Source organism: Balaenoptera musculus, chromosome 6 (assembly GCF_009873245.2).
Source record: "Balaenoptera musculus isolate JJ_BM4_2016_0621 chromosome 6, mBalMus1.pri.v3, whole genome shotgun sequence".
NCBI classification, from domain to species: domain Eukaryota; kingdom Metazoa; phylum Chordata; class Mammalia; order Artiodactyla; family Balaenopteridae; genus Balaenoptera; species Balaenoptera musculus.
This window is the reverse complement of record NC_045790.1, coordinates 7,491,544-7,503,987: the sequence shown is the minus strand read 5'-3', so window position 1 is coordinate 7,503,987 and position 12,444 is coordinate 7,491,544. Positions and strand designations below refer to the sequence as shown.

General features: G+C 44.2%; 1 protein-coding gene across 2 annotated transcripts in view; it reads left to right on the top strand.

Moving 5' to 3' along the window:
- The first annotated feature begins 3,946 nt into the window (after window positions 1–3,946).
- Window positions 3,947–12,444, top strand: part of FDFT1 (farnesyl-diphosphate farnesyltransferase 1) — a 36,039-nt gene continuing 27,541 nt past the window's right edge. Inside the window, exon 1 of one of the 2 annotated variants that reach the window (XM_036856089.1) lies at window positions 3,947–4,251. In XM_036856089.1, coding sequence (XP_036711984.1) covers window positions 4,153–4,251 — 99 coding nt within the window. In that variant the 5' untranslated portion in view covers window positions 3,947–4,152. The remainder of the gene's footprint in view (window positions 4,252–12,444) is intronic. The other variant, XM_036856092.1, reaches the window with a different exon arrangement.

The window sequence follows — 12,444 nt, the reverse complement described above, 5'->3', positions numbered from 1 at the left end:
CAAATAAATAAATATTTATTTTAAAAAAGGTTGTCCTTGAAAGAAATGAGAAAGGGGGTCAGGGAGGGAGAGTGATGAAAGGATGGATGTGATGTGAGGATTCGTGTGTGATCAGGTGAGGGGAAAACCAGGAGGGAGAGAGACACCAGTGCCAGCACTTAGAGATGCCTGGGCTCCGCTGGGGAAAGAAAAGTAGACCCAGAGAAAACCAGCTGGCACAGAGTAGGAGTGGGGAGGTTTGTAACAGCTACGAGGGGAAGTTAGAGCCGCTTAGGGCTCAAGGGAAGGTTATAGAGCCATACTAGAGACCAGAGTAGTCGCTCCATTTCCCAACTTTGTCCAGCAGTCTCCAGTAGCTTAGGGTCAAAAACAAAGAGGGTTGCTGGATGAACCCACAGTTGAAGGTCGTCAGAGTATGAACAGTAGGAGGCCAAGAGGGCAAAGGAGAATCCTTATTAAGTTGTTTAAAATTATTTTTAAAAATACATCAAAAGATTCAAGCCATACAAAAGATTATAGAGCAAGACATGGAAGAATAATCCTCAGTCTCCTCTGTCCTCTTGGGAGCTGACTTATCATTTCTCTGACTTCAGTCTGTGTTGGGGAAAACAGCAGCACCTAGCAGTTGAGTTGTAAAGGCTGACGGCCGCACCATGAGTTCTGCATCGGAACTACATAGACTGGGTTCCGCATGGAAGCAGCGGGGACGCGGAAACGTGGATTGCCAGCGGAAAGCACAGCTACTGCAGCCCTCTGCGAGGTTATTGTTCATCCTGGCAGGAGGCTCTTGGCAGAAAGTCTCAAGTTAGTTCTGCAAAGGGGAAAGGCAGGGATAGCAGAGGGACTGAATGAGGGTTAAGAGAAGAGGATGGTGGTACAGAACCTACAGGGCTGGCGAGGTGAACAGTGGGAATGACTCCTGTGGCCTGCGTCCCTGTTGGACGTAAGGAAAGGCTGCAGTTGAGGGATGGGGTACAGAGTCAGCGAGTCCCGGTTTCACTTAGAAGAGAGAGAGGTGAGGCATTTGGACTCAGCAGATTCCAGGGTAAAGAGTTACTTATGAGCTGGAGTTTCATGATAACTGACGTTGTAAAAAACTTGCAATTTTGTGTGAGGTTTCAATGGCCTTAGCCATCTAATAAATATTTTTTAATGCCTCCTAAATGCTAGCTCTGGGAATACAATGATAAACAAGACAAGAAAACTTCTGTACTAGTAGGAGGAGGCCGGCTTGTTACAACAGAGTGTTAGAAGCATTTTAGTAGGTTATTGTAAAGTGCTTTTTGGGGGGGGGGGGGGGGGGGGAGGTTGGATAAGTGACTGCCTGTCTGTGTTCTAAAAGTTCCAGTACAGTCCCTATTTCAAGCCCTGATATTTAATAAGTAATGGAGACTTCTTAAGTGGCAAGTACTGTGCCAGGTGCCCTGTTTAGACACGGTCCCTGACCTTGAGGGGTTCAAGGTGAGGTGAAGAGTCAGACAAGGGATGATTAGCGTACAGAAAGTTCAGGATGAGAGTGACCACTGAACATCATTGAAGTACTGAGGTTTGTGGAAATACCACCAAAATAAGAATAAGCAAGCGAGGCCCTTTATTCAGAGCTTGCTGTAGCAAGGGCATCAGCCCCCATCACTTGCATGTGGCAGAAACTCAGAGGCAGGCAGGGAGTGGGAAGGATTTTATCTTGAAAGGCATTTCCTTCGTGCAATTTAAAATTGAAAGAAGGGAATTTTTTTTACGGGTCCTTTTAACAGGCAGGGGAGTGCTAAAACTCTTAGCTTTTATGTCTTCTGGCCAAAAGCAGTATGCAAGTAGAGATATAAAGTTATAACTTGACAGAGTTTTAAAAAGGACCAAACATCAGATACAATGAAAAGAAATTGTAGGTAAATGAGTCAGTTCTCAGTGAAGCTCCCTTCAGTCTGTTTTTCTGTGTTGCCAGACTGGACTCATGGAACCAAAGTCTAGAAGCCCACAGGGCCTCACCTTAAGCTAATTAAAATCATAATACCTTATAAAATAAAATTGAAACACTGAGATTACTTGAGATTACTCAAACTGTTACACTGGAATGGATGGAGAGAGAGAGATGGGAAACTGACTTTTAACAGTTTGAGAGAGAAGGTGGGGCTTGAACCTCGATGGAGCAGAGAGGAGAGATTAAGAGGAGGGATGTTTGTTTCTTGGATTCCAGAGAATTGATGAATGACTCACAAAGGGCAGGTGTAGGGAGAGCAAGGAGGAGTTAGGGATGACATTTGGATCTTATAATTAGGCAACTGGGAGGCTGTTAACTGCCATTCGCAGGAGAAGCAGTCTCGATGGGAGAGAGATTCCAGTTAGGGCAATGTTAAGTTTGCAATGCTGAAGGGACATCAAAGAGTTGCATGTTTGGAGGCTTGGGGGTATGTGAGCAAACAAAACAAAAGGTCTGTCGTCATTGAACTTACATTCTAGCAACGGAGAAACAGACACTAAACATCGTAAGTAAACTATGTATTTTATATCAGAACGTGATCAGTACTGAGATAGGCTGCGACCTGAGGAGACCCTTTACTGTAGTTTTTGCACCTGGACAAATGAGCAACAGAATACAAAGAAACTATAAGGGACTAAAATAACTGCCTGCGTGGGCAGTTGGGCAAATTATCAACAGTAAGATACAAAAAGACCAAAACCCAACTGGCACTTCTGAGGGTGCCAGGAACAAAAGCAGGTACTACATGATCCCTGCACACAGTACCACCAAAGGGGTGGCAGACCACCTAAGCCACCCCTCCGGCCCCACCCACCACCCACTGATCTGCCTCTACCTTCCCCCCATTTAAGGGACACACTCGCCCCGCTTCAGAGAGTGAGCAAGGGAACCTGTTACTTGTCTTCACTCCCTGGGGTCCCAGTAACGCCTTGCCTGAACTCCTGATCTGGCTTCATCAATTTCTACTGACTAAAGAGTCCAAAGACCTTAGTAACAATAGGACGGGAAGAACTAGAGCAGGCTGGGGCGTCAGCAGTGGTGAGGGCGGGGCAAGCTGTAGTATAAAACAGTGTGATGGGGTGGGCCTAAATGAGAAGGTGAGAGTTCAGCAAAGACTTGAAGGAGGTGAACGAGTTAGCCAACTGAATATCCGGGGGCAAAAATATTGCAGGAAGAATGAAGTGTAGACAACAAGTCCTGGGGCCAAGGAGGGAGGGATTGAAAATGCAGGTGAGAGAGGTAATGGGGATGGAGGGCTACTCGTGCAGAAGCTTTTAGACCCTCGTGGGGACTTTGGCTTTTTACCGAGTGAAATGGAACAGATATTGCAGGGTTTTTAGGCAGTGACCTGAGCTGCCTTTATTTTAAAAGGATCACTGATTGCGGTGTTTAAAGTAGATTTGGGGGTTGGGGTAGCACGTATTTTTCCAGGGCTTGTGAGAGCTCTAGGATCGAGATAAAAATTAACACATCACCCTTTGATATGAGGCCGTAGAAACGCTTCAGATCCTTTTTTGGGACTAAATTTACGTGCTCGAAGCCTCAGGCTGATTGCACCCACTCGAGGCGCGGCTGTGAGCGAGCGCGTCCCGGAAGAGCTAATCTGCCTGGCAAGACAACCACGTGGATGGGCTTAGCGGGCTCTGCCCGCTGGGCTCTCAGCGAAAGCCGGGCCGGAACGAGCCTCCCACGCACTGAGCTCCGCCTCGGGGGGCCTTCTCAAAGTCTGGGTTCGCTCCTTCAGCCCCGCACTGGGAAAACAGAGGAAAACGAAGGCCCGCCTCCATTAGGAGCACCAATCCCGCTCGCCTGCCTCTTTCTCTTCCTCCAATTAGCTTCTAGGATGTGGTCCTCACGCCAGACACATCCCACCGCCGATTGGCCGGCATCTTGCTGGTGCGAGCGGCCCTGGCCAATCAGCGCCCGTCAGTCCACCCCGCGAGCCCGCGGGCAGCGGCGCGAGAGACTGAGGCCCGTTGAAGTTGGTGGGGAAGTGGGCGTGGCGCCGCAGCGCTGGGCTCGCCTCCGCCGCGCTGGGCCCGCCTCCGCCGCACTGGGCCCGCCTCCACCCCGCCCCGCCCTCCGCCTAATCTTTCTTTGGTTGCGGGTAGGGGCCAGCCCAAGGTATCCGCGAGGTGAGCTCCGAGGTCCGACGGTTCGCCGCCGCCGCCAGCATGGAGTTCGTGAAGTGCTTGGGGCACCCCGAGGAGTTCTACAACCTGCTGCGCTTCCAGATGGGGGGCCGGCAGAAGGTGATACCCAAGATGGACCAGGTGGGCCGAGCATCCCTGCATCCCGTCGGAGCGGGGAGGCTGCGCGCGAGCGCCGGCTTCTGGGCCTGGCCGGCAGGGCCCAGAATCGCGGGACAGGGTTGCGGCCAGCGGGTGCCAGACGCCTCGGGCTCCCTCCTTCCCTCGGGGGAGCAGACCCCTGACCCCTGTCAGGCGGCCCCACCCTCCCAGCCTGGTTCCCCTCTCCTTAATCAGATGTCGGGCCCGGCTGCCCTTGGTCTCCTAGGCAGCCCGCCCCCATCCCCAAGTTGTCTTGCTGCCTAAAATGTTTCTGTTCGTTCACAAACCTTGGTTTTTAAGTAGTTTTGCTTCATATTGCGTTCTGTCCCTGAGATTGATGTTTTTCTGGGTTCATAATATGTGGGTTACAAAACTGAGACTGCATGGGTAGATTAAGTGGGAGAGGACGTGTGAAAGAATTTTGTGAACATAATGAACTATGCAAATGTTGTCACGAATACCTTTTCCGGAATGAAACCTTATTCATCCTTCCAGTTTTCAGTTACATCACCTCCATAAGCTTCTCCCCCTTTCCTGCAGTCTGATCAGTCCCTTCTTCCTCAGTGCTCCCTGAGGTTTTTAGAACACTTGTCTACTCTTGCAAGTTCTTATTAATTTTCCCTATGTCTGTCGATTAGCTACCCTGTTGGCTGCTTGAAGGCCAGACTTGGTTTTATTTATATTTCATCTTCCTCACTCCTGTACCCTTTGTTAAATGAATGCTTACAAACAAGAAAATCATTAAGTGATTATTGAATGAATGGACACATTCAACTGAATTAGTGGGGTTATATCAAACGTTCTAAATTCTTTTCCCCAATGGAAATAACACAAATACCGTCCTGTGTTTAAATATACTCTCAGTTGTTGTCCTTTATTAAAACACTTTAATTTTCCCATCAGAAAGAAAAGTTTTCCCTTTGTCTTATAACTCAGAATCCTTCTCATCCTTCAAGGTCTGGCTTCTGTGAATGCCACCTGTGTTGACCATTCAGCAGATATTTATTAAACATCTGTTCCACTTTAGGCTTTATAATGGGTGCAGAAGGGCAGGATAACATGTATAGACAAATAAGACACCCAAAGAGCTCATTGTCTTGTCAGGTCGATAAAATGTTATAAAATTGTTCATAGAAAGCTTAGGAAGTCACCATAACAAGATGCCCTTTAATGTTAACCTGTGACCCTCCCTCGACCATTTTCTCTAGCACTGTTTTACCTTATATCAGTCCCATAGTCTTGTATTGTGGTTATTTGTCTATGGGTTTTATGTTCCCAAAGTCCCTTTCAGATTTAAAATTCTATGTTTGATTCTGGACTTTAAGCTATTTGAAAATGGGAGTCTTGTTTGATGTACCTTTAGTGAATTAATGAACAAAAGGTGGATGCAGTGCCCTCAAGATACCTCTAGGTTTTAAACAGAGAAACTTAAGTATCTGTGGCAGAATATAGTAAATGCCATAAGGAAATTCACAGAAGGGAAAAAATCACCTCTGGCTGGGATAGGGGATTAATCTTTTGAGAGATGCCTAAAGGAAATACAGCCTTAAATTTCTCCTGTGCCTTGATCAATAGATATTTGTTTAATTAGGAGATTCTGGCTAAGAGTTCTTACTTGGCCCTTTCCTGAAATTATTTGCAGATATTTATATTACTGTATATTTGTGTGTTTTTGGGGGAAAAGAATTCTGTTCACTGTTATCAGATGCTTCCAGGGATCTGTGACCCAAAACAGAAAAATAGTCACTGCTTTACAATCCAGGATATACAGTTTCCTGAACACCTCCTGTGACAGGTAATTCACTACCTCTGGAGACCGCCCATCTCCAGACTGTTCTGGTTTTTAGGAGGTGTTATCTTACAATGAGGGAGGGAGCCTGATTCCTCCAGCTCCATTTTTCTTTCTCAAGATTGCTTTGGCTATTCAGGGTCTTTTGTGTTTCCATACAAATTGTAAAATTTTTTGTTCTAGTTCTGTGAAAAATGCCATTGGTATTTGATAGGGATTGCATTGAATCTGTCGATTGCTTTGTGTAGTATAGTCATGTTCACAATATTGAGTCTTCCAGTCCAAGAACATGGTATATCTCTTCATCTGTTTATGTCATCTTTGATTTCTTTAATCAGTGTTCTACAGTTTTCTGAGGACAGATCTTTTGCCTCCTTAGGTAGGTTTGTTCCTAGGTATTTTATTCTTTTTGTTGCAGTGGTAAATGGGATTGTTTCCTTAATTTCTCTTTCTGCCCTTTCGTTGTTAGTGTATAGGAATGGAAGAGGTTTCTGTGTATTAATTTTGTATTCTGCAACTTTACCAGATTCATAGATTAGCTCTAGTAGTTTTCTGGTGGTATCTTTAGGATTTTCTCTGGATAGTATCATGTCATCTGCAAACAGTGACAGTTTTACTTCTTTTCCAATTTGTATTCCTTTTATTTCTTTTTCTTGTCTGATTGCCGTGGCTAGGACTTCCAAAACTGTTGAATAATAGTGGCGAGAGTGGACATCCTTGTCTTTTTCCCGATCTTAGAGGAAATGGTTTCAGTTTTTCACCATTGAGAATGATGTTTTCTGTGAGTTTGTCGTATATGGCCTTTATTATGTCTAGGTAAGTTCCGTCTGTTCCTACTTTCTGGAAGGTTTTTATCATAAATGGGTGTTGAATTTTGTCGAAAGCTTTTTCTGCATCTATTGAGATGATCAAATGGTTTTTATTCTTCAATTTGTTAATATGGTGTATCACATTGATTGATTTGCATATATTGAAGAATCCTTGCATCCCTGGAATAAATCCCACTTGATCATGGTGTATGATCCTTTTAATCTGTTGCTGGATTCTGTTTGCTAGTATTTTGTTGAGGATTTTTACATCTATTTTCATCAGTGATATTGACCTGTAATTTTCTTTTTTTGTGATATCATTGTCTGGTTTTGGTATCAGGGTGATGGTAGCCTCATAGAATGAGTTTGGGAGGGTTCCACCCTCTGCAATTTTTTGGAAGAGTTTGAGAAGGATAGGTGTTAGCTCTTCTCTAAATGTTTGATAGAATTCACCTGTGAAGCCATCTGGTCCTGGACTTCTATTTGCTGGAAGATTTTTAATCACAGTTTCAATTTCATTACTTGTGATTGGTCTGTTCATATTTTCTATTTCTTCTTGGTTCAGTCTTGAAAGGTTGTACTTGTCTAAGAATTTGTCCATTTCATCCAGGTTGTCCATTTTATTGGCATAGAGTTGCTTGTAGTAGTCTCTTAGAATGCTTTGCATTTCTGTGGTGTCTGTTGTAACTTCTCCTTTTTCATTTCTAATTTTACTGGTTTGAGTGCTCTCCCTTTTTTTCTTGATGAGTCTGGCTAAAGGTTTATCAATTTTGTTTATCTTCTCAAAGAACCAGCTTTTAGTTTTATTGATCTTTGCTATTGTTTTCTTTGTTTCTATTTCATTTATTTCTGCTATGATCTTTATGATTTCTTTCCTTCTACTAACTTTGGGTTTTGTTTGTTCTTTCTCTAGCTGCTTTAGGTGTAAGGTTAGGTTGTTTATTTGAGATTTTTCTTGTTTCTTGAGGTAGGATTGTATTGCTATAAACTTCCCTCTTAGAACTGCTTTTCCTGCATCCCATAGGTTTCGGGTTGTCGTGTTTTCATTGTCATTTGTTTCTAGGTATTTTTTTATTTCCTCTTTAATTTCTTCAGTGATCTCTTGGTTATTTAGTAGCATATTGTTTAGCCTCCATGTGTTTGTATTTTTTACAATTTTTTTTCCTGTAATTGATTTCTAATCTCATGGTGTTGTGGTTTGAAAAGATACTTGATACGATTCCAGTTTTCTTAAATTTACCGAGGCTTGATTTGTGACCCAAGATGTGATCTATCCTGGAGAATGTTCTGTGAGTACTTGAGAGGAAAGTGTATCCTGCCACTTTAATTATATAAATATCAATTAAGTCTGTTTGGTTCATTGACTTTTTTAGTCAGTCTCACCATGCTGTGGACTTAGAATCGTGGTCAGCCCAGATCCCTTCAAGGTCTGTTCTTCCATCTTGATGCCCTCCTGAAAGACGTTTTAAACGTAGATCTTTACCTTTTAGGTAAAGGATGTCATAATAATGGCTAACATTTATTGCGCTTTTACTGTGTGCCCAGTGCCTCCTAATGTGTATTATTTAAACCTTCCAGTAACCCTGTGAGGAAGCTATTATTATTTTCCCTGTTTTTATAGATGAAGAAACAGGCACAGAGAGGTTAGTTATTGCCTGAGGTCCCACAGCTGTTCACTGGTGGAGACCACCTTTGACCCTGGCAGTCTGAGTCCAGAGCTCACTCTCTTGACCCCATCATGCTGCTGGTCATTAAGGTGATGGGCCAGAGAGTCATATTAAGCAGAGGGTCGTCCAGATTCAGCTAAAAGCTGAACACGCTTTGTATGATGGACACAGACTGGAAACTGTGTATCCTCAGTCGGTTCCCAGCCTGATGGAGAGCAGGTGTACAAAAGATACCTAGGAAGTGCCAAGTCATCTTAAGTACATTGAGATTTCAGGAAATTTTAGTGAAGTAGAACTGTTTTACAGTGAAAAGTTTTTAGAAAACACAGAAGTGCTTTGCAAAGTGTAGGGCCTTGAAAAGAGGTATTAGATTTAGATTAGTGGGGGAGGATCCTCTGTGGGGAACGCCAGTATGAGCCAAGTCATGTAGGTAGGACTAAGCACAGTGTGTGTGGCTGGAATTGAGTGCAAAGTGCAGTGGGTGCACGTGGGAGTCCAGGCGCTGAGCTGTATTCCGTGAAGCAGGCAATGGTCAAATGCACCTGTGGCACTATGAAAGCAGTATTTTTGGAACAGTAGTTTGGCAGGTGAATGGAATTAGGGGATTAAACTGTGAGAATAATCAAATTAATAACGATAATAGTAATATTAATAGACAGCATTTATTGAGTTCTGTGTTCCAGGCACTGGCGAAGCTCTTGAAGTCTGTTATCTCAATGTTATCAGTTAGCTTTCGTTGGGTAACCACCCCAAAACGGAGTGGCTTAATTCTGGAGACTGGATGCACAACAGTGTGACTTAACACTCCTGAAGTGCACGCTCACAGATGGTCAAGACGGTCAATTTCATGTTATGTATATTTTACACAGTTAAAAAACCAAACTCAGTGACTTAAAATAACAACTGTTATTTAGTTCACAGTTCTCTTTGGAGAGCTGGGAGTTCTGGTCTGGGCCAACTTGAGTGATTTCTACTGGGTTTGCTCAGCTGGCTGGTTGGCATGTGGCTGGACCATCTGATTAGCAGGCTATAGGCTGGAGCGTTGAGGGGAGGTTGGGCCCTGTGTGTCTCATCCAGCAGGCTAGCCTGGGAACTCTCCGCTCTGGACTGGAATCATGCAAACCCCAGTGTGCACGCGCTCGTCCGCTTTCTTCTTGACTCACAGTTGCTACTGTCTTGTTGGCCAAAAAAAGTCACAAGGGGAGCCCAGATGCGAAGAGGTGGAGATAGACTCCACCTCCTGATGGGAAGAGCCACAAACTTTATGGCCATTTTGTAACTTACCATACTTAGTCGATCTTGACAACAACGCTAAAGAGATAAGTGCTATTATTACTGCCATTTTACAGATTAGGAAACTGTAACATAAAGGAGTTGAATTTGGAAGCTCTCAAGTGGTGGTTCCATGATGCCATCCCTGGCCTGTCTGAAGACCTTCATGCTTCCACTCTGGAGGCCACCCAGAATAAAGAGCACAGGCTTTGACTGGCCCCAGAGAGCGATCACATTCCAGTGCTGTCACGTGTGCACCAGACACATCACAGGCGCACAGCAATTTCTGACTTCTGTCTGCCCTTCCCAATTCTGTTGTGCACTTCCTCCCTCCCTCCCTCCCTCCCTCCTTCCTATCCTTCCTATATTCGTTTAACAAACATCTGGCCACTGGTTGCGTGCTTGATATTGTTCTAGGTGCTGGGATAAAACAGTGAACCAAATAGGTGAAGACCTTGCTTTTGCTAATCGTACATTCTAATAGAAGAGAGAGAGAAGGAAAAAAAAGCAAATATACAGTATTTCAGGTGGGGAGAAGTACTACAAAGAAAAATGATAGTAGGGCAAGGGAGCTGAGTGTCTGAAGTCAGGGGACACAATTTATAGGGTTGTGATTTGGGTCCAGAGACTTCTCTGTGTCACATTTTCTTCTCTATGAAATGAGACTTGGAAAAAATGGTAGCTTTGGATACCTCTAGAGAGGCGAATGGGTGGCCACAGTAAGGGGTAGGGGTAAGACTTTTCACAGTATAATCTTTTTAATTTTTTAAGAAGTGAGACCTGGGCTATTCCTCTCCTAGCTCTAAGAATTGATGAGCAATGCAGTACAGTATTATTTTGTTAGTTGTAGTTTTCCTGAGCCGTTTTTAACCCCCATGAACCATTTTTTAAAAATAGCTGAGTATACCTCTAGTTAGAGGAAACATAGGAAAAACCATTTTCCTTCACTTAACATTATCTTAGTTCCTCTCTTAGAAACAAAGAAGCTGGGGGAATAAATTTACACTTAGCAGACATGGAGGGCTGAGATTATTTCAGTCACAGAAGGATTTGGCTGTAGGAGTTCAGGGTTCCCTAAATTGACTTATCCTGAATTTTTAGGAGCATATCAGTAAATCTGGTATCATACTGGCCAACCTGCAAGCTGTGTGGACGTCACTAAGAGAGCACATAATGGAAAAACTCGGTGTTTTGTAATCATGCAGTTCTGGCTTCTATCAAGTCTAAATCCTATTACTTAGACTAATGTCTATGAAGTTTAATCCTGACTCTATTCCTTTTGGTGACTTAACCTCCAGCAACAGGTTCTTCCTCCATAAAATAGAGACAGTGGATCACAATCTGTCAATCACAATTTCCCAACTCCAAAATGGTCTGAAAACAAAGAGGTTTTTAATAAGTCTGGCTCAAGGTCACTTGGCAGTACAATGTGCTCTGATATATAATAAAGTTGATCCCACTTAGTATAACTATCAAATGTTTTGCTGAAGAAGTGGCGATAATCAGTTACAGGGAGCCATTCCACAATGACAGGCTGTGTGTGGCATTTTCATTGCCTGTCTTCTAAAAACACTACAGATCTGAATTCTGCTACACATCTGGCCACGGAGACCTTGGGTGGATTGCACGGTCGTGTATCGTATCATCTTTAAAAGGTTGCATAATGTTTGTATTGTGCTTGGCATGTAGTAGCGGCCCAGTAAGTGGGTAGTTATACTCTATGCTGTTACGTAACTTCATTTCTCAAGTTTGTGGGGTTTTCCCTCCCTTCTGAGGGAGCCTGTGTTACTTAATCTGAATGGAAGGCCGTGGGGAGGGTTGGTCGCCGTCCAATTGTGGAAACTGTCTTTCAGGTGGAGCCCCAGTCCGTGGGAGGACAGTCCTGCACTTCCAGCGCTGCACACCTCTTCCTCTCAATGCCTTTCATCCCTGTTTCTCTCACTGGAGAGTTCTTGTGAGCACGCCCATCTCAGACAGCAAAGAAGAACATCAGGAGGCTCTAGGGATGGGCCACAGTAGCTTTAGCTTTTTTTTTTTTTTTTTTTTTTTACTTTTTTTCCCCTTAGCTCATGGGAAGCAAGCAGTGGAAATTTAACAGTGGTGTTTTCCATAGTGTGTTTCATAGTTATATCTCCCTGTATCTTCTTGGCAATTTGAGGAAATTATTGTTACAGAATGAGGTATTGACACAAATAGGTGCCAGGAAAAAAGAATGACAGGGTAAGGAGATGCGAAGTGATTTCGTGACCTCGCTCCAGTGGTTAAGAACCCCCCTGCCAATGCAGGGGACATGGGTTCGAGCCCTGGTCCGGGAAGATCCCACATGCCGCAGAGCAACTAAGCCCGTGAGCCACAACTGCTGAGGTTGTGCTCTGGACCCTGTGAGCCACAACTACTGAGTCCACGTGCCACAGCTACTGAAGCCTGCGCACCTAGAGCCCATGCTCCACAACAAGAGAAGCCACCGCAATGAGGAGCCCGTGCACCGCAACGAAGAGTAGCCCCCGCTCGCCACAACTAGAGAAAGCCTGCACGCAGGAATGAAGACCCAACGCAGCCAAAATAAAATATATAAATTTATATTTAAAAAAAAAGACAAGGATGACTGCTTTAAAAAAAAAAAAAGTTGAGAGGTGTG